General features: G+C 47.0%; 1 protein-coding gene across 3 annotated transcripts in view; it reads right to left on the bottom strand.

Annotated features, from left to right (window-relative positions):
- The window catches only part of ADCY4 (adenylate cyclase 4), a 152,604-nt gene that overhangs the window by 11,634 nt on the left and 119,239 nt on the right, over window positions 1-21,731 (bottom strand). For all 3 annotated transcript variants that reach the window (XM_073575507.1, XM_073575506.1, XM_073575505.1), the window contains exons 13-15: window positions 14,297-14,377; window positions 14,143-14,212; window positions 353-450 (exon numbers count right to left, since the gene is read on the bottom strand). In XM_073575507.1, the coding sequence (XP_073431608.1) occupies window positions 353-450; window positions 14,143-14,212; window positions 14,297-14,377 (249 nt within the window). The remainder of the gene's footprint in view (window positions 1-352; window positions 451-14,142; window positions 14,213-14,296; window positions 14,378-21,731) is intronic.

The raw sequence follows: 21,731 nt of genomic DNA, 5'->3' as shown, positions 1-21,731 counted from the left end.
TAAACTTGCAGAAAGACACAATGACCTGCAGGTGGCACCTCAACCGGAAAACATTTTTTGGCCTCTATTTATCAAAACTATTTATTATATTACCAATCTACATATATAAATACCTGTGTGTGTTCATCAGCTCATGAAATACATTTACATTTGACCAGCTTTCTTTTTTTGTAATTGCCTGCTCCCCCGACGACCAATGTGTGAAAATTTCGCATGGGCCAAGCTAGTACTGTCATATCACTGAAAAGCCTGCATTTATCAAACAGGTCCTCATATCTTGTGATATTCCATGTTTTTGGATAGAGCATACTGTAGCCCCTTGGAATATAGCAACAAAGTAATGAACACTTACTTGGGAGACACCAACATCTGGACTATAAAGTTGCAAACGAAGATGAAGAAGCAACAGGCGGTGTAATATTTGAAGGATGGCAGGTCAGAAAGTCGGTACTGTAGGAAATAAGACTTATTACAGCTCAGCAGCTTTCTTATACAGCAAAAACATTTTTTTAAACCACTATATTATACCCTGAACCAGCACACAAAACTTAAAAAAAAAAAAGAAACACAGAACAGTGCAGAGGCAGAGAAGAGCATGATTGGTCACCTTAGGACACAGAGAAAATTGCTATATAGATGTTTGAATTTTATTTTCAATAAGACAAGATAAATTTAAAAGGAAAGGAAAAGAAAAGCTTTTGAGAAGTGATGCCATTTTACCATAAAATGCACTGAAAATCATGAAACAAAAATAAATTCAGTGAAAGGAGTTAAAAAAAAGTTATTCCACCATCTTTTTCATTGTTTTTGTTTGTATGGCATTCAGTGTGCGGTAAAAAAAGACCTGGCAAGATGATTCTTCATGTCTGTACGATTACAGAGATGCCAAACTAGCATAGTTCTCGTTTTCATATTTTCGTGGTTCACAAAAGGTCAGAATGTTGTAAATAACTTAACTGTCGGAAACACTGAACTTTTTTTTATTGTCATTACTTTGGTGTACATCTAACACTTTGATTACTTAGAATTTCACTTTTTACGGGAGTTGTGGCAACCAAAAAACAGCAATTCTGGCATTTCAATTTTTTTTGCTTTATGACGTTTATCACACGGGTGAAATTTTTTTTTTCTCCTTCGTCTCATTGGGGGACACAGAGACTGTGGGTGTGTGCTTCTGCCGTCTGGAGGCCGACACTAAGTGTACAAAAAAAGAGTTAGCTCCTCCTCCGCCGCATACACCCTCGCCCCTAGGCCGGGCGTAACTCAGTTTTTGCTTAGTGTCTGATGGAGGCACACGCAGTCTGGAGCTCCAGACTAGATTTTTTTTTTTTTTTTTTCCCTCCTTTTTCTATGAAGATAAGACGGGCGACGGATCCTATAGAGAGGGTCCGATCTCCCCAAATCATCAACGGGCGACCACGTGTGAGTAACCCTCCACGTGTCCTCTCCCGCACCGAGGGACACATCTGGGACTTTTTGCCAGACAACCATTTTTCTTTTTTATTTTTTAAAGAGGGGCAACGCATCCTGATAAGAGGATTCGGTTTCCCCATAACTTCATCAGGCGAGCACGTGTGAGCAGAACCCAGGGGTCAGCCTCCACGTTGTTCCTCTCCTACAACAACAATTTATAGAGGCCCCTTCCACCCCTAGGTAGTGAGTCCAGGGGTTGAATTGGAGGCGCAGGTGAGCCGAGGGGTCTAGTTACTGGACGTGGCCGAGTACAGGGGGCAGAAGTCCCCCCCCCCCCCCCCTGCCGGGGATGGAGCCCACGGCGGATGGCCCTGCTCACCTTTAATATTAGGGAGATCCGTCTCTCTCGCTCGCCTCTCTCCTGGAGCGCACCGAGGACGCCCGTGAGTATCGCAAGTTTGCCCCGGTGAGTAACGGTAGAGGTCGAGGCCGTTTGCCCAGAGTGGCGCTGCACCCGGACGCCGCACGCCGCGTGTACCGGAGTGCGGCCGGAAGCCCGCCGGCGGCCGCGGCCCCCGCTGCAGGAGGAGGCCCGTGAGTATCGCGCGAGGCCCTGCCCGCCAACTTCCGGTGGTAGCCGGAAGTCCCGCCCACTGACGTCGCATGGGGAGACGCTCTGTATAGGAGCAGGAGGCCTGGAGGTCAGGGGGTGGAGAACGGCGGGCGCACAAGTCCCGGAGCGGAGACTCCGCCCTACCACCTCGCGTCCACGCATCCGGAGTTTCCCGGGGTACTTCAAACAGGAGTGGGACGCTGCCGGTGGGTGAGTGCAACTCCGTTTGGAGAACCGCACTGGTTGTCAGGGAAAGGGTTACCCTCCTCCTCCTTCTACCCTGCCTTCAGCTTGTGCAAGTATGTCTGCCAAAGGGAAAGCTCACTCTTTCCTATACGCGGTTTGCGTGTCCTGTGGGGTCAGGCTGCCAAAGGCACAGGCGGGTAAATTTTGTGAAGCCTGCGAGTCGGAGCGCGCCCAGGAGCCCCCCACTGTTTCAGAACCCAGGGGTCAGGACCCCCCGGAATGGGCGGTGTCCTTATCGCATTCTATGCTGTCCCTTACAAGGGCAATTGAATCCCTTCAAGGCCCGGGCAGGGACAAGGATGGTGGTCTGCCAGCGGGAGATAGCTCGTCCTCGTCTCAGGACCCTCCAACCGTTAGAGGCCGCTCCAGTACCAGGCAAGCTCATATCAAAAGGGCTCGTTCCCCGTCGGCCGGGCCCTCCGGGGCTTCGGCGGCGGGTATTAGGGCATCTCGTTCCCCGTCGCTGAGCTCAGGGAGCGATCAGGATGAGGGCAAGGAGGAGGCCTGGAATCTAGAAAGCCTGGGGTACCAGGACTCGGTGGACAGTCTCATTGAGGCAGTCAACCAGACATTAGAGATCGAGGACGATGTGCCCACAGCCTCAGGTCACAAGGTCTCTTTCAAGAAATCCAGGCGACCACATAGAAGGTTTGCCACGCATCCGGAGTTTGAGGAGCTAGTCCAGAAACATAGAGAACACCCGGATAAGCGTTTTGCAATGCAAAAAGCGCTGCAAGCAAAGTATCCGTTTCCTCCTGAGCTCCATAAGGGTTGGGTAGAGTCGCCAGTAGTGGACCCACCGGTATCACGTTTAGCATCAAGATCGCTATTGTCGATACCCAGTGTTTCTTCTATAAAGGACCCAACTGATCGCCTCATGGACGGGCTTGCCCGCTCGGTATATGAGGCAGCAGGGTCGGCTCTGGCCCCCTCCTTTGCGGCAACTTGGGTGGCTAAAGCCATGGTTTCGTGGGGGGACGCTCTGTATAAGGCCCTCCAAGACAGGGATCTGCCCGCGGAGGTCTTGGAGGTGGCAAATCAGATATCAGGAGCGAGTGATTATCTTGTCAGCGCCTCACTGGACGCGGCCGAGTGTTCGGCTGTGGCGGCAGCAAATGCGATCGCCATTAGGCGTGCATTATGGCTGAGGCTGTGGAAAGCGGATTCTATCTCTAAAAAATCCTTAACCTCATTGCCTTTTCAGGGCAATCGGCTGTTCGGTGAGAAGCTTGATAGGCTTATCTCAGAAGCCACAGGGGGGAGAAGTAGTTTCCTCCCGCAGCAGAGAAGTTGCCCGGCATTCAGGCAAACGCAGAGGCGTTTTCGGCCCTTTCGTAGCCCCTGGGGGGGAACTTCGGCCAGGGCATACTCCTCCGCAAACGATGGCCAGAGTAGGGAAAAGCAAACCTCTTACAGGGCCAATCCGCTGGGTAGAGGCCGAGGCCGTTTGCCCAGAGCGAGGGGGGCCAGATCCCAAAAGCCTCCAGCTAAATGACTGGAGGCGCTCCGTACCTACGGACGACAGAGTGGGCGGACGCCTACTAGGGTTCAGCCACGTTTGGGTCGCAGTGACACGCGACACTTGGGTGGCAGAACTAATATCGTCCGGGTACAAGATAGAGTTTGTCGGACGGCCGCCACAGCGATTCTTCCGTTCCCGACTTTCCAAGACAGATTCGCAGGCGGAAAGTTTGTTACAGGCTATAATGACGCTACAGCGCAAAGGGGTCATCGCCCCAGTGCCGCAGGGCGAAGAGTCGCAGGGGTTTTACTCCAATCTGTTTTCGGTCCCCAAAAAAGACGGGACTGTGAGGCCAGTACTGGATCTAAAGATCCTGAACAGATTCATCAGGGTCAGGCGATTCCGGATGGAGTCCCTCCGCTCGGTCATTGCAGCCATGGATCCAGGGGAATTCCTGGCCTCGATCGATGTGCAGGATGCATATCTACATATTCCGATATTTCCCCCACACCAGAGGTTCCTGCGATTTGCGATCGGAGGACGACATTTCCAATTTGTGGCTCTGCCCTTCGGTTTAGCCACTGCCCCCAGAGTCTTTACAAAGATAATGGCGGTGGTTATGGCCATCCTGCATGCACGGGGCATAACGGTGTTACCTTACCTGGACGACCTTTTGGTAAAGGGGCCGTCGTTTCAGGAGTGCCAGGACAATGTCAGTATCACTCTGGATACCCTGGCCCGTCTAGGCTGGTTGATCAATCGGAGCAAGTCGTCCTTGGTTCCAGCCCAAAGAATCGTGTTCCTAGGCATGATTTTCGACACCTCCCGGGGGCTGGTGATCCTCCCTCAGGACAAGGCGCGAAAAATCAAGCAAGGGGTACGGAACCTTCTACAGCCGGGCACCAGATCCATCCGGTACGGCATGAGTGTGTTGGGCAGAATGGTGGCGGCGATGGAGGCAATCCCGTTTGCCCAGTTCCATCTCCGTCCGCTTCAGCATGCGCTCTTGTCAGCATGGGACCGGAGGCTGCTGTCTCTCAGTCATCGGTGCAAGTTGTCTCCGCTGGTCCGACGTTCACTCCGGTGGTGGACTCGCGACTCGTCTCTGGTCCAGGGGAAACCCTTTCCCCCGGAACAATGGTTGGTGGTGACGACCGATGCAAGCCTGCAAGGTTGGGGAGCAGTTTTCCAGAGTCACACAGCCCAGGGGCGGTGGTCCATTCAGGAGATAGTTCTCCCGATCAACATTCTGGAGATACGGGCAATACGATTGGCCCTGCAACATTTCCAGTGTTTCCTGAGACACCGGCCGGTGCGCATTCAGTCGGACAATGCTACAGCAGTAGCATATGTCAACCATCAAGGGGGCACGCGCAGCCAGGCAGCCATGCGCGAGGTCGGGCTGGTACTGCGTTGGGCAGAGAAGAACCGCGTGGTAATTTCAGCGGTGCACATTCCGGGAGTCGAAAACTGGGCGGCAGATTTTCTCAGCCGACAGGGGGTCGCGGCAGGGGAATGGTCCCTGCACCCCGAGATCTTTCAGCAGATCTGCCAACGGTGGGGGACACCAGACGTGGACCTTATGGCATCCAGAGAGAATGCCAAAGTACAAAGGTTTGTCGCTCGATCCCTCGATCCGCAGGCAATCGCAGCAGACGCTCTGGTGCTCCCGTGGAGCCAGTTTCGTCTCCCGTACTTGTTCCCCCCGCTGCCGCTGCTTCCAAGAGTTATCAGGAAAATAAGGAGAGAGAAGGTTCCAGCAATTCTGCTGGCCCCAGACTGGCCCCGGCGGGCCTGGTATGCAGATCTGGTTCAACTAGTGGTGGACGTACCCTGGCGTCTTCCAGATCGGCCGGACTTACTGTCCCAGGGGCCGATCTGCCATCCGAACTTAGGGGCCCTGTGTTTGACGGCGTGGCCATTGAATCTTGGCTGTTAACACAGGCAGGATTCAGGCGCGATGTGGCGGCCACGATGGTGAGTGCCCGAAAGCCTTCCTCGGCGAGAGTATATCATCGAACTTGGGAAGTTTTTTTCCGTTGGTGTAGGGATCGTGAAGTGGCTCCTCTGGTTTTTTCGATCCCCAACGTACTGGCTTTTCTACAGGCAGGGCTGGACGCAGGGTTGGCTCCGAGTTCGCTCAGAACGCAAATCTCGGCCCTGTCGGTGCTTTTCCAACGAAAAGTCGCTTCCGTCTGGCAGGTTAGGACGTTTATGCAGGGGGTCGCACATTTAGTACCCCCCTATAAAGCACCGACGGAATCATGGGACCTGAACTTGGTGCTCAGGGCCCTTCAGGAGGCTCCTTTCGAACCATTGCAAGAGGTCTCCTTACCTTACCTGTCCAGAAAGGTCGTTTTTCTAGTAGCTATAACGTCTATTAGGCGGATTTCGGAATTGGCGGCCTTATCTTGTAAACCGCCGTTCCTGACCTTTTATAAAGATAAGGTAGTTTTAAGGCCAGCTCCTCCCTTCTTGCCGAAGGTTGTGTCTGCATTTCATATCAACGAAGACATTGTCTTACCCTCATTTTGCCCGGCACCGGTGCACAGGGTAGAAAAGGCTTTGCACACCCTGGATCTGGTAAGAGCTCTTAGGAGGTATGTGACAAGGACAGCGCCATTCCGCCAGACAGACTCTCTATTCGTGGTTCCAGAGGGGCGGCGGAAGGGGCTCGCTGCGTCCAGAGCGACTTTGGCCAGATGGGTTCGCCTGACGGTCGAAGAATCTTATCAAATCAGTGGCACGCCGGTTCCGGCAGGGATCAAGGCTCACTCGGCATGGGCAGTGGGTGCCTCATGGGCACTGCGACACCAGGCTTCAGCGGAGCAGGTGTGCAAAGCAGCTACCTGGTCCAGTTTGCATACTAATAATAATAATAATAATCTTTATTTATATAGCGCCAACATATTCCGCAGCGCTTTACAGTTGAACAGTTTCAAACACAACAGTCATAAGTAACAACGTTAACAATACAATAATTAAAGCGAAATAAGACGACCCTGCTCGTGGAGCTTACAATCTACAATGAGGTGGGGGGGATACAAAGCACAGGTTTGTATTTACAATGATGTATTTACAATGACGGTCCAGCCATCTTCAGGGGGTGGGGGTTAGATGGAGATAGTGAATGGGCTACACACACACAAACATGACTTTGATTACTGAATGTGATAGGCCGCTCTGAACAAATGTGTTTTGAGCGAGCGCCTAAAACTATGCAAATTGTGGATGGTCCTAATATTTTGGGGTAGAGCATTCCAGAGGATTGGCGCAGCACGGGAGAAGTCTTGGAGTCGGGAGTGGGAGGTACGGATTAGGGCAGAGGTTAGTCGAAAGTCATTTGCAGAGCGCAGCGGTCGGTTAGGCCGATAGACAGAAATGAGGGAGGAGATGTAAGGGGGTGCCGCACTGTGGAGAGCTTTGTGGGTGAGAACAAGTACTTTGAATTGTACCCTGTAATGAATTGGCAGCCAGTGTAACGATTGGCGAAGAGCGGACGCGTCTGAGAAACGATTAGCCAGATGGAAAACCCTGGCTGCTGCATTAAGGATAGACTGGAGAGGGGAGAGTCGAGTGAGAGGGAGGCCAATTAATAGAGCATTACAGTAGTCTAGGCGGGAGTGGATCAGGGCGACAGTGAGAGTTTTTGTTGTTTCCATGGTGAGAAAAGGGCGGATTCTAGAGATGTTCTTTAGGTGTAAGCGGCATGAGCGGGCAAGAGATTGTATATGGGAGGTGAAGGAGAGATCGGAGTCGAACATAACACCCAGACAGCGCACCTGCTGTCGGGGTGTTATTATGGTGCCACCCACAGAGAGGGAAATGTCAGATTTAGGGAGGTTAGTAGATGGTGGGAGCAGAAGAAGTTCAGTTTTGGAGAGGTTGAGTTTCAGATAGAGAGCAGACATGATGTTGGAGACTGCAGACAGACAGTCAGTGGCGTTCTGTAGTACAGCGGAGGTAAGGTCAGGGGATGATGTGTACAGTTGTGTGTCATCAGCATAAAGATGGTACTGAAAGCCAAATCTGCTGATGGTCTGTCCAATTGGGGCTGTATAGAGAGAGAAGAGAAGGGGGCCAAGGACTGAGCCCTGAGGTACCCCAACAGTGAGAGGAAGAGGAGATGAAGTGGAGCCAGAAAACAGAACACTGAAGGAGCGGTCGGAAAGATAGGAGGAGAACCAGGAAAGAGCAGTGTCCTTAATGCCTAGTGACTGGAGCCTAGAGAGTAGGAGAGGATGGTCAACAGTGTCGAAAGCTGCAGAAAGGTCGAGAAGAATGAGCAGAGAATGGTCACCATTACGTTTTGCTGTCAGAAGGTCATTGGTCACTTTGATGAGTGCAGTTTCTGTCGAATGTAGGGGGCGGAAACCGGACTGTGAAGGGTCTAGGAGGGAGTGAGTGGAGAGGTAACGGGTAAGGCGTGAGTATATCAGGCGCTCCAAGAGTTTAGAGATGAAGGGGAGATTGGAGACTGGTCTGTAGTTGTTTGTGCAGGATGGGTCAAGGGTGGGTTTCTTTAGTAATGGAGTAATGATAGAGTGTTTGAAGGAGGAGGGGAAAATGCCAGAGGAGAGGGAGAGATTAAAGATTGTAGTTAGGTGAGTTGTGACGACTGGGGAGAGAGACTGGAGGAGATGTGAGGGAATGGGGTCGGTTGTGCATGTAGTTGGACGAGAAGAGGAGAGGAGCCTGGAGACTTCTTCTTCTGTGATGGGAGCAAATGTGGAGAGTGAGCCAGGGGGAAATGCAGGGAGGGATGGGAGTCACTGAACTTGGTGATTGGGAGCGGATTTCCTGATGGATATTGTCTATTTTCTCTATAAAGTGGGAGGCCAGGTCATCAGCACAAATGTCTGTGATAGGGGCTTGTGCTTTTGGCCTGAGGAGGGAGTGAAAGGTGTCAAAAAGTTTCTTGGGGTTGTTGGATAGTGAGGAGATCAGGGTGGTGAAGTAGGTCTGTTTGGCGAGGTGAAGGGAAGAGTTATATGTCCTTAACATAAATTTGAAGTGTATGAAGTCTTCTGGTGTGTGTGTTTTCCTCCATAAGCGTTCAGCACACCTAGAGCATCGCTGGAGAAATCGGGTTTGCGATGTGAGCCAGGGCTGTTTCACTCTGTGTTTGGAGGTTCTGAGGGTGAGGGGAGCTACTTGGTCAAGGGTGCTTCTAAGAGTGTCATTGAAGTGATGTACAGCCAGATCAGGACAGGACAAAGAAGAGATTGGGGACAATGATGAGTGTAGGGAGTCTGAAAGTGTATGAGGGTTAATGGCTTGTAGATTTCTGACTGAATGGTAGGTAGGAGGGTGCTGGGGTGAGCGAGGATTTGTGAGTGTAAAGGAGAGAATGTTGTGGTCAGAGAGGGGAAGCGGTAAGTTATCTAGGTAGGAGATTGAGCAGAGCCGGGCGAAAACCAGGTCCAGGGTGTTACCGTCTTTGTGTGTTTCAGAGGTTGAGAGCTGAGAGAAGCCTAGAGAAGTGGTTAGTGATAGAAGCTGGGATGCAGATGTGGAAGTAGGGCTGTTAATGGGGATGTTGAAGTCTCCCAGGATAAGGGTTGGTAGTTCTGAGGACATGAAGTGCGGCAGCCAGGCAGAGAAATGGTCCAGGAAGTGGGTGGGTGAGCCTGGGGGCCGGTATATGACCGCTACTCTGAGGGAGAGGGGACGAAAGAGCCTGATGGTGTGGACTTCAAAAGAAGGGAATGAGAGTGATGGAACTGAGGGGATGACCTGGAAAGTGCATTGTGGGGACAGGAGTATGCCGACTCCACCACCAGGTCTATTTGTCGGTCTCGGGGAATGGGAGAATTGTAAGCCACCATGGGAAATGGCAGCAGGAGAGACAGTGTCAGAATCCTGAATCCAGGTTTCCGTGAGGGCCAACAAATTCAGAGAGTTTTTCAGAAAGTAATTGTGTAGGAAAGGAAGCTTGTTGCATACAGACCGTGGATTCCAAAGGGCACAATTGAAAGAAGGAGATGAAGGAGTGCAAGTGATATTAGTAAGATTATTAAGGTTTCGATGTGAGGTAGGGTAGGGGTTGAGGTTGGGGGATGGTGGACCGGGGTTGGGGGAGATGTCCCCTGAAATCAGTAGGAGCAGCGTTGTGCACGGCTATTGCGGCTTGCTGGCAGTCTAGAAGGGTCTTATATTGCTGAGTAAGGGGCTTCAGCCACAGCATTGATAATTCCATTACTGCAGAAGCCTAATTGCCGGTTCACAACAGGCAGCCCGTCCGGCGACTAATTATCCTAGGTGCAGTTCCCTGACTGACCTGAGGGTAAGGGGGGCGCCGGAGAGCTGCGAGTTCCAAAGTGGAACTGAGAAAGTGGGATATACACAAATCCCCGCAGTACTTGGAAGATTGATAGCAGTGGTGGGGCATCCAAATTAAACTCCCCCTGCGGCAAATTGTAGAGCGAGATTAGCTTGCTGGATATATTTGTCACATGGTGCCAGTGGTGGGATAACTAAGATAAGCCCCACTGCGCCTGTGATAGCCGTGTGCCGGCATTGTGTCACGTCCCTCCGTCCGCTGATACACCCGTGTCAGTGGTGGGATTGTGACATAGTGGTGACACAGGGTCCGCTGTCCGTCGCGTTTTGGTGGCAGCGGGACCCCCGTTAGTGTCGCCCGTAAGTAGACGAACGGCGGTGGGCTGTTCGTCACATACGTTTGTCAAACATTATAACGTACATACCCAGGCATCCTCGGATGCAAGCCTGGGAAGAAAGATTCTCCAGGCAGCAGTTGCGCACCTCTAATCAGGGGCGCAAATTAGCATGGATTGGGTGAGCTAAGATCCCGCCCAGAGGACTGCTTTAGAACGTCCCACAGTCTCTGTGTCCCCCAATGAGACGAAGGAGAAACATGGATTTTTGTGAGTACTCACCGTAAAATCCTTTTCTCCGAGACGCTCATTGGGGGACACAGCACCCACCCTATCAGCCAGTTGGCATTTACTTATTTTGAGTTATACAAATCCTTGTACAAGGTTTAGGGTGGCCCCTTTTTCAGACATATAGTTTCTTGCCTGAGTTTAAGGCGCGTTCTCCTACTGCTTATGCACTAAACTGAGTTACGCCCGGCCTAGGGGCGAGGGTGTATGCGGCGGAGGAGGAGCTAACTCTTTTTTTGTACTTTGTACACTTAGTGTCGGCCTCCAGACGGCAGAAGCACACACCCACAGTCTCTGTGTCCCCCAATGAGCGTCTCGGAGAAAAGGATTTTACGGTGAGTACTCACAAAAATCCATGTTTCTCCCATTTGGTTTCTTCACCTAAGGGACATAAGATAATTTTTCAACAAATTCTAGAAAGAGCACTCCAAGGAGCACAATGGTGGTGGTAATGGGTGCCATCGGTATGCCCTTGACTGACATGGCAATCCATCGGCACCAGCAAACACATTGAGTGGATGGGGGGCAATGGGCACTGTAGTTGACATGCCATCGGGATCATGAAACTTAAATGACGCTGTCACTCTAAAAGCGTAATTTAAATGCTGATTTCACCCTGAAAGCATCATTAAAAGTGGTTAAGCAGCAGCAGTTGGAGCTAGCTCAGGTTGCTGCTGAACGGCAACAAATTAACTTTATGGCTAGCAACACAATGGGCCCGATTCATCAAGATGAGAGGCGTTGTTAATGCCATCTTGATGGGGAGGTGTGCGGAGTCAGATGCTCCGAATTCATTAAGAGGAGACTTGGATGAGTGGCGTACACCTCTGTGTGCGCCTCTCCACAAATCCTACTCCAGTCCTTGCTGGAGTAATATTTTTGACGAGTGCTGATCGCCCCACCCCCATCACCTCGCCGGAGCTGGGTGAAAATAGCGTGAAAACGGCAAAAGTCACAATTTTAGTGCGGCCTCGAGACCAATACACCCAAATCCAACATTGCACAGAAGAGTCAAGAAATTGTCTATAATATACACCACATATTTTACAGTCTGACTTCCCCGTTAGGATGTGGAATCTCTCCTAGTTCTTGCTGGGAGTGAAGTAATAGCTGATCTGAATGAACATTGAATAGTTGCTGTTACAATAATTGGCCTCTGATATTTTCCACATCTCTGCAAAACCATTCACATTTTCCTGAATGCGAGGAAAAAATACCTCACGGTAATTTAAAAGATAAAAAAAAATTCTAGCTTCATGTGTCAAATGACTTTACTTGAGAGTATTGCAGGCACCACATTTATTCTTAATCCTTAGAAACAGCTGCACGATGTAATAACCGGTAAGGAATCAAATCACAAAAACTACTGACAATCATACAGGTTCTAGGGCCTTTTAGTTTATTTCAGACATTTTGGATTTCAGATGGTGTTTCAGAAAGGAGAGATTTTACAATTACTATCAATAACATTCTGTGGCTTCTCAGGACTTGTCAATTGCCATAAATATGTAAGTTTTTTATATAAGGGTACGTGCCCACGATTAGGAAATAGAATCATACAATGATAGAGTTGGAAGGGACCACCAGGGTCATCGTGTCCAACCCCTTTTGTTCAATGCAGCGCAGGATTCACTAAACCATCCCAGACAGATGTCTGTCCAGCCTCCGTTTGAAGACTTCCATTGGAGGAGAACTCACCATCTCTCGTGGCCACCTGCTCCACTTATTGATCACCCTCACTATCAAAAAGGGTTTTCTAATATCTAATCTGTATCTTATCCCTTTCAGTTTCATCCCATTGCTTCTCATGTTTCATGTGCAAATGAGAATAATGATGATCCCTGTACACTGTGACGTTCCTTCAGATATTTGTAGATAGTCATCAAGTCTCCTCTTAGCCTTCTTTTTTGTAAGCTAAACATTCCCAGATCCTTTAACCATTCCTCGTAGGACATACTTTGCAGTGCGCTTACCATCCTAAACCCAATAGCAAAGCCTTAAAACACTCACTCTCTCTCTTTAGTCTGGTATTTGGCAAATATTAATAATTATGGTAATCCTAATGGACCTAAAACGGGAAAGGTTTATTTTGATTTCATGTCAGATATTGAGAAAAACATACATATGTGTCTTTTTATATAGTGTATGTAAACTTCTGGTTTCAACTCTATTCTTGTTAGCCAATAGGGTGTGGTCCTCAACTCTTTGTGGATGTCTTCATAAAAGGACCATGCCACCTTGGCTAACAAGGCTAGATTTACATCTAAGGCCTGTTTCACACATCAGTTTTTTTGTGTCAGTTAAAATCCGCCAAAATGGCGGAAAGCGGATCCGTTCACTAATGTGAACGGATGCCACCGGATCGTTTTTTTTTTTACGGATCCGCGGAATGAAAAATTTTAAAGGAACCGCTGCCTGGGAAAGAGAAAGAGATAGAGAGAGAGAAAGAGAGAGAGAAAGAGAGAGAGAAAAAGAGAGAGAGAAAGAGAGAGAGAGAGAGAGAGAGAGAAAGAGAGAGAGAGAGAAAAAGAGAGAGAGAGAGAGAGAGAGAGAGAGAAAGAGAGAGAGAAAGAGAGAGAGAAAAAGAGAGAGAGAAAGAGAGAGAGAGAAAGAGAGAGAGAGAAAGAGAAAAAGAGAGAAAGAGAGAGAGAGAGAGACAGAAATGATATCAGGGTTAAATTTCCACCTGACTTCATTCCCCCGGCATGCGCACTATAAAAATGCGGATCCTTCAGCACAAAAAACGTTACATGGTCCGTCCAGGCATCTCGGCGGACGCAAAAAAATTGACGGATGGCCATCCGTCAAGATCCGCCGGTAATGCAAATCAATGGGGAAAAAAACGGATCCGCCCAAAAAAATGGTGGACCCTTTTTTTGCAAAAACGGCGGATTTTGACTGATGGTCAAAAACGGAAGTGTGAAACAGGCCTAAGGAAGAGGTGATCATATCTCAGGAATGGAGAGGAGACTCAGAACAGTGACATTTAGGTAACAAAATTACATATTTATAGTAAACGGTTTAAGAATTTAGGCTGGGTTTACATATTGGGGAGCCGGTACCCCCAATCAAAGCTAAATCAAAAACAGCATGCTACACATTGTAGAGACATTTAACATGTCAATAAACTGCTTCTATGGAAAACTGTACATGTAAATATTTTTTACAAGCTTTATTACTCGTTTCATGAACAGCAGTAGGGATTTTGTAACAAAATACTGAGTGCTGCAATGCTGGAAACCTAAGCAATGTAGATTATGTAAAAAATTAAGCAAATAACGCAAGTGAATCCATTGCCAGAACTACAATGCTCTATAATTAACAATAATGAGATGTCATCATATCTGTAAAAGGTTTGAATTCATAATATGGTGAGAATTGTAAATTTAATAGGGATAGTTTACAACAGTTTGGATTGTGTGTCCTGCATGATAACTCTTAGATCTGGCCTGATGAACATTACTAAAAGACGCTAGATGAAATAATAAAGTTTAACATCATACCTCTTTTTCTATGGCTTTCTGGTTGAAATACAGAGTGACTCGATTAAAATCATCAGATTTCTTCCATTGCCTGGTCAGGAACAAATCGTAATTAAGATTAGACTCCGCTACTATTATACAGGAACAGACAAGATAATTTCTCAACATTATGTACCTCAAGGACTTAAGTTCTTCCAAAATACTGGAAATGTTATTATCATTTGAGGTCTCAGTTGTCTCTTTCGGGGAACAAATCCTTAATTAAAAAAAAAAAAAAAAAAATAGGACTTGATGAAAGAAGGTGAGGGAGAATCACACATGTTCATGTATACAGACATTCAAAGTGAGTATGTGTCCAAACATTAGTAAGAACAACCAAAGTAACAACAGCAAAATGTCTATAACTACTTATACCGGTACAAGCTAAGGTGTGTGGGACCCGGACAGTAGATGTCGGGAAAATAAGGATTTGACATGTTCAATATTAACATGCCATATATTGTATTTTGCTGGGAGATAAGCCACTGTCACAAGTGCCCTCTCTCCTTTTCTTACTGAATATACTTTTTTTTTTTATTGTGGTCAGAAAGGCAACTGACAGCTATCCTATTGCCTTCCTTAGAGAGCTGAATCTTGGAGTGCAACTAGTGGGATGACCTGGTTTCGGAGCTGTAGATCCCCAAAAAACCAGTTTTAGGGTGTTAAACTCAGATATATAGTGTAAGCCACCGAGCATATTGTAAAGAAGTGATGAGAGCAGAGCCGCTTAGACAGGCTTATAATCGGGAACAAGCCTGTGTAATGGGCAAAACACTCCTGGATGAGATGACTGTAAGCTTTAACAAACGTACGCTTTAAATCAATAGAGTAGGTCATATGAAGAAGTTCCACATTTAGATGTGTTTGGAAAAAAAAATGTTACTCTGCAGAGATAAACATATGACGGTGTCCTATGTAACCAGCTGTGCCTGACCATATAAACATGCTGCTGCTGGTGGTATGAGTGCATATACAGCTTCTAGCAAAGGGAGGAAATATAAGCAAGTATATGGATGCCAGCAGCAAGGAGTCTTCCAGCTGCTTCTTTGTGAGAGACAGGGGCGGACATATAGCCAATGCAGCTGCGCTGGCGCCTGAAGGGGGGCCCTTGCAAGGCGGTAATAATGAGGCTCCATGGGGCCCATGGTCTGATTACCCTCATCATGTGCGGTGTACAGGGCAGGGAGTTGTCCTGTAGCTCCACTGCTTACAGTAGAAAATGGCAGTAGACCTGAAGGATCCCATCCTCAGCTTCCTACTCAGCACTTTCTCAGTGACACAGGAGCGTACGGCTTGATAACGTCAGCATCCAGCTCACACCTGTGTCATTTAGAAAGTTACTGGCGACAAAGAAAGAAGCTATGCTTCCGGGGAACGGACAGAGAGGGAAGTGTGCTTTTTTTTCTCCAATACACTGGGGAGAAGACAATAAAAGGTAATGTGTGTGTGTGTGGGGGGGCAATGATGGGGGTGTGGGGAAGAGGACAATTTGGGGGGGTGCGGACAATGAGGGGTGTGCAGACAATGGGGAGAGTAAGGGAGAGGACAATGAGGAGAGTGGGGGAGAGGACAATGATGTAGGTGGGGGAGAGGACAATGATGGAGGTGGGGGAGAGGACAATGAGGAGAGAACAATGAGGAGAGTGGGAAGAGGACAACGAGGAGAGAGGGGGAGAGGACAATGAGGAGAGAGGGGGAGAGGACAATGAGGAGAGAGGGGGAGAGGACAATGAGGAGAGAGGGGGAGAGGACAATGATGAGAGAGGGGGAGAGGACAATGATGAGAGAGGGGGAGAGGACAATGATGAGAGAGGGGGAGAGGACAATGAGGGGGGTGAATGAAAGGGCAAAGAGGGGGGTGGAGGATTGGGATGAGAGTAAGGGGTGACTTATAATGGACTTATGAACAGGGGGAGGAGGACATTGGATATGGATGTAAAATTGGGTGGTGGAGGAGGGTGCCAAGTCCCGGATAGCGTTCTCCCCCATCCCACAATTCATTAGGACACTAACAGGGACTTAAAATTTATTGTGTAGTGGGAGAGGAGGGGGTAAGGTGCATCGGAAACTTTATAATGAATTAAAAGGTGGGAAGAGACACTGTCAGGGACTTGTAATGAATTGGAAGAAGGTGAAGGATGTTAACTATCTGATAATGTTTTCTCCCACCCCCAAATTCATTATGATGCTATCAAGGAATTATAATGAACTGGAGAGACACATGACAGGGACTAAGGCTATGTGCACAAGTTCAGGATTTGCAGGAGAAAATTTTGCTGCATATCCTTATGTGTTGGCAGGAAAGAACACTGCGTAAAATACATTTTTTGCCACATTTTTTACATGTTTTTGTTGCGTACTTTCCAGTATTCGATAGTATCGGTGAAATACGCTGCAAGAATTGACATTATGCAGATTTGAAAGTGCAAGGAAAAAATAAGCAACGTGTGCATGATACTTCAGGGATCTCATTCACTTGGCTTGTACAGTTGCATATTTTCCGCAACAAAAATACAGCATGTGCACATAGCCTTTAAGTTAAATGGGGAGAGTCACAAAGACTGAACAATTTAACAGGCGGCGGCGATTATAGTTAATGGGGGGCTCAAAGTGCTCACCACTAGAGTTGAGCGACTTTGGTCGGATCGGGTTTTATGAAACAAAATTTGTTTCAGATGAAACTGGTCCGACTAGCAGGGCTGTGGAGTCGGAGTCGTGGAGTCGGAGTCGGTGCTCATTTTGGTGGAGTCGGAGTCGGAGTTGGAGTCGGTATAAAATGGACCGACTCCTAAAATATATAATAAATTGGGTACAGTAATTCAATGCAGGATGTGCTGAATATTTTTTCATAGGAGTTTGGGAAAGTTATGAAATGTCCTATAAATGGCTGTTATATTCCTGATCTAAGGCTACATTCACACACAGCGTTTTTCCTGTGTTTTTTGAGGATACGTTTTTCAGCTGCAAAAGCTGATCATCTTTTTAAAAAACTGCATCACCTGAAAGGTTTTTGAGCTCATAGATAATGTTTTCAATAGCAAAAGCAGATTAGAAATCTGCTCTATCTATCCATTTATCCATATCTGTCTATCCATATCGTATCTGTACCAAAAAGAATGAAAACCGGGTAGTACACCAATATATATTCTGTTCTATCTAAATATCTTGATTATTGGATCATAAAAATGATTAAATGTCTGAGGTTCACATTGTACTACAATAAATTTTTCACTTAAATATAAGCAATATATGTGGGAGTCGGAGTCGTGGAGTCGGAGTTGGAGTCGGTGTAAGGGAAATTGAGGAGTCGGAGTCGCAGGTTTGGCTTACCGACTCCACAGCCCTGCCGACTAGGGCAAAAAAAATTCAGAGTTTCTTCCGAAACCCGACACCAATGCAAGTCAATGGGGAATAAAAGTCGGCATTGAGTGGATGTCATCCAAAGTCGCTCAACTCTAATCACCACACATCTAGATAAGTTCCTTGGGGGGCTAGTTTCCAAAATGGTGTCATTTGCGGGGGGTTTCCACTGTTTAGGCACATCAGGGGCTTTCCAAACGCGACATGGCGTCCGATCCCAATTCCAGCCAGAAAAGTCAAATGGCGCTGCTTCCCTTCCGAGCTCTGCCATAAGCACAAACAGTGGTTTACCCCCACATGTGGGGTATCAGCGTACTCAGGACAAATTGCACAATAAGTTTTGGGGTCATGTTACCCTTGGAAATATAAAAATTGAGGGTGAAAAGATCATTTTTGTGGAAAAAAATATGATTTTTTATTTGTACAGCTGTACGTTATAAACTTTTGTGAAGCCCTTGGGGGTTCAAAGTTCTCATCACATACGTAGATAAATTCCTTGGGGGGATCTAGTTTCCAAAATGGGGTCACTTGTGGGGGTTTCCACTGTTTAGGCACATCAGGGGCTCTCCAAACGTGACATGACGTCTGATCTGAATTCCAGCCAATTTTGCATTGAAAAAGTCAAACAGCGCTCCTTCCCTTCTGAGCTCTGCCATGCGCCGAAACAGTGGTTCCCCCCACATATCAGGAATCAGCGTACTCAAGACAAATTGCACAAGAACTTTTGCATACAATTTCTCCTGTTACCCTTGGTAAATTAAAAAAAAATTGGACCTGAAGTAATTTTTTGTGAAAAAAAGTAAAATGTTCCATTATTTTTGTAAACATTCAAAAAATTCCTGTGACGCACCTGAATGGTGAATAAACTTCTTGAATGTGGTTTTGAGCACCTTGAGGGGTGCAGTTTTCAGAATGGTATCACTTTTGGGTATTTTCTATCATATAGACTCCTCAAAGTGACTTCAAATATGATGTGGTCCGTAAAAATAAAATGGTGTTGCAAAAATGAGAAATCGCTGGTCAGCTTTTAACCCTTATAACTTCCTAACAAAAAAAATTTGATTCCAAAATTGTGCTGATGTAAAGTAAACATATGGGAAATGTTATTTATTAAGTTTTTTGTGTGCCATATCTCTGTGATTTAAGGGCATAAAAATTCAAAGTTGGAAAATTGCGAAATTTTCAACACTGTCGCCAAATTTCCGCTTTTTTCACAAATAAACACAAGTTATAGCAATTAAATGTTACCACTAACATGAAGTACAATATGTCATGAGAAAACAATGTCAGAATCAACGTGATCCATGGAAGCGTTTCAGAGTTATTACCTCATAAAGAGACAGTGGTCAGAGTTGTAAAAATTGGCCCGGTCATGAACGGGCAAACCACCCTTGGGGGTAAAGGGGTTAAGGGTTTAAAAACCATGTTTTATTGTTGCATTACATTGGACCACTAATTAAAAAATCCTGAGGACACACCTATGCTACATTTCCATTTATTTCTCAAGATATTGTACAGTCTATGAAAAAAATGAAGAGCAGCACTGTATATCTAAACAAGAGAGGACGGAATGTAATAGAGACAGGGCTCCATAAAATCTGATTTATTATGTATAGCACCATCCCTTACATGAGATGACACTGTATAAGTAGTGACGGTAATATCTCTATATATAAAAATGAATGTGTGTGTGTGTATCACCAACCAATAACGAAGCATCTTTCATTTCACCAGAGCTGTTCAAAAGAAGCTGAGCTGTGATTGGTTGCTATGACCAACAGTTTTCCCACTTGACAACACTTCAACAGACACTGACATGGAGGGAGAAATATAACATCCCTGGGAACATAAGCTCCCAGCCATTGTCTGCTTCCCTGAAAGGAGCAGAGAGCACATGACAGAAATGAATCCTCCCTCCCGTGCCCATATACCCATCACACATCCTCCATCCCGTAGGCACATCTTCCCTCTTAAAGGGATCATTGGTATGGAAGTCAGAGCAAATCCATCCAGAACTTTGGTTTTGACCCAAGGCCTCTCTTAAAGGGATCCCCGGTATGGAAGTTAGGACAGTTCCACTCAGCTCTGTGGTTTTGACCCCAGGGTCTCTTAAAGGGATCATTGGTATTGAATTTAGGGCAACTCCACTCTGCGCTTTGGTACTGACCCCAGGTGCTTCTTAAAGGGATCTCCGGTATGGAAGTCAGGGCAAATCCATCCAGCGCTTTAATTCTGACCCCAGGCCTCTCTTAAAGGGATCCCCGGTATGGAAGTTAGGGCAAATCCCTCAGAGCTCTGGTTCTGACCCAAGTCCCCTCTTAAAAGGGATCCTCAGTACGGAAGTGAGGGAAAATTCACTCTGCGCTTTGGTACTGACCCCAGGCCTCTCTTAAAGGGATCTCCGGTATGGAAGTTAGGGTAAATCCCTCAGCGTTCTGATTCTCACCCCAGGCTTCTATTAAAGGGATCATTGATATGGAAGTCAGGGCAAATCCACTCAGCGCTCTGGTTCTGACGCCAGGCCTCTCTTAAAAGGGATGTGTTATGATTGGGCCACCGAGGATGAAAACAAGACCAAGCTAAACTACAGAAAACCAGAGAGGTTGGTAACTAAGCGGATTGCAGACCCCTGATCCTATTCACACAACTAGCAGTAGCCGTGGAGCGTGCCTACAATGATTCTAGACGTCTCGACACAGCCGGAGAACTAAATAAGCTTAAAGCAACGAAAGGGGAAATCTAAACTGCCCCAGAGCAGACCCCAAAGGAATAGACAGCCCCCAAACATATATTGTCGGTGAGACAAGATGAAACACAAACACAGGTAGGAAAATAGGCTGAGCAAACGATGGGGCCCACACTAACTAGAAAGGATAGGAAAGGAAAGACACTGTCTGCAATCACGCAAAAAACCCTGCAAAAATGTCCAACACTTCTGATAGCAAAAACTCTGAAGTCACTAGACTTCTCCCACTATATCAGCACTCTGGCATATTCTGAAAGCAGAGCAAAAAGAGGCCAATCTAATAAGGGACAATGAACAAACTAACATAAACCGCAACATAAGGATGGAAATTCAGCACAGCCCCAGCCGGGGCTGGCTGACCACACAAAACTAAATAGACAAAACCAAATCAAATGTGAACAATAGCAAAGAACACTTAGCTTGAGCATGCAGGGACTGAACAGGAAACTAAAACCTCGGGAGGCAGGAAAAATCACCAGCAGGGATAGAGGGAGTCGGCTGTCTTAAATCCAGTCAGAGACTCCAGATGTCCAATTGTCATCATCATTATCAGATGGCAGGCCTCTGTCAATTAGATCAGCTCCATTACCTCCTGAAACCACCAGAGGGAGCCCGGAAAGAGAACTCGCGACTCCTCTGTCAATACAACCAGCTCCACTACCTTCACTAGCAACCAGAGGCAGGCCAGAAAGTGAATTCACAACAGGGATCCCCAGTATGGAACTTAGGACCATTCCACTCAGCACTCTGGTTCTGACTCCAGGCTGACGGGATGATGTGGGATATTAGTGGTAGTTGTCCGGTGGCTCTGGCTGATGGGATGATGTGGGATATTAGGAGTAGTAGTCCAGTGGCTCTGGCTGATGGGATGATGTGGGATATTAGGGGTAGTAGTCCGGTAGCTCTGACGAGATGATGTGGGATATTAGTGGTAGTAGTCCGGTGGCTCTGGCTGATGGGACGATGTGGGATATTATGGGTAGTAGTCCGGTAGCTCTGGCCGAAGGAATGATGTGGGATATTAGTGGTAGTTGTCCGGTGGCTCTGGCTGATGGGATGATGTGGGATATTAGGGGTAGTAGTCCAGTGGCTCTGGCTGACGGGATGATGTGGGTAGTAGTCCGGTAGCTCTGGCTGACGGGATGATGTGGGATATTATAGTCAATGTGGCTATGCAGAATGGGCGGGGCTCTACAATCAGTATATATATATATATATATATATATATATATATATATATAATCATTATAATTTGTTATAACTAACCGTAGTTAGTTACTATGCTCGGGCAGCGCCGGGCTCTTCAGCTAGTACATAATAAAGGAGATTATGTAATAGATAGCACATACATATTTATATATATATATATATATATATATATATATATATATATATATATATATATACACACACACACACACACACACACACACAATCAAATAACCTTCCAAAGTGGTTGAATTAC

This window comes from Dendrobates tinctorius, unplaced genomic scaffold (assembly GCF_039654945.1).
Source record: "Dendrobates tinctorius isolate UK_male_01 unplaced genomic scaffold, ASM3965494v1 ptg000044l, whole genome shotgun sequence".
NCBI classification, from domain to species: Eukaryota; Metazoa; Chordata; class Amphibia; order Anura; family Dendrobatidae; genus Dendrobates; species Dendrobates tinctorius.
The sequence above is the reverse complement of the archived record's forward strand: the minus strand, read 5'-3'. Positions and strand labels throughout refer to the sequence as shown.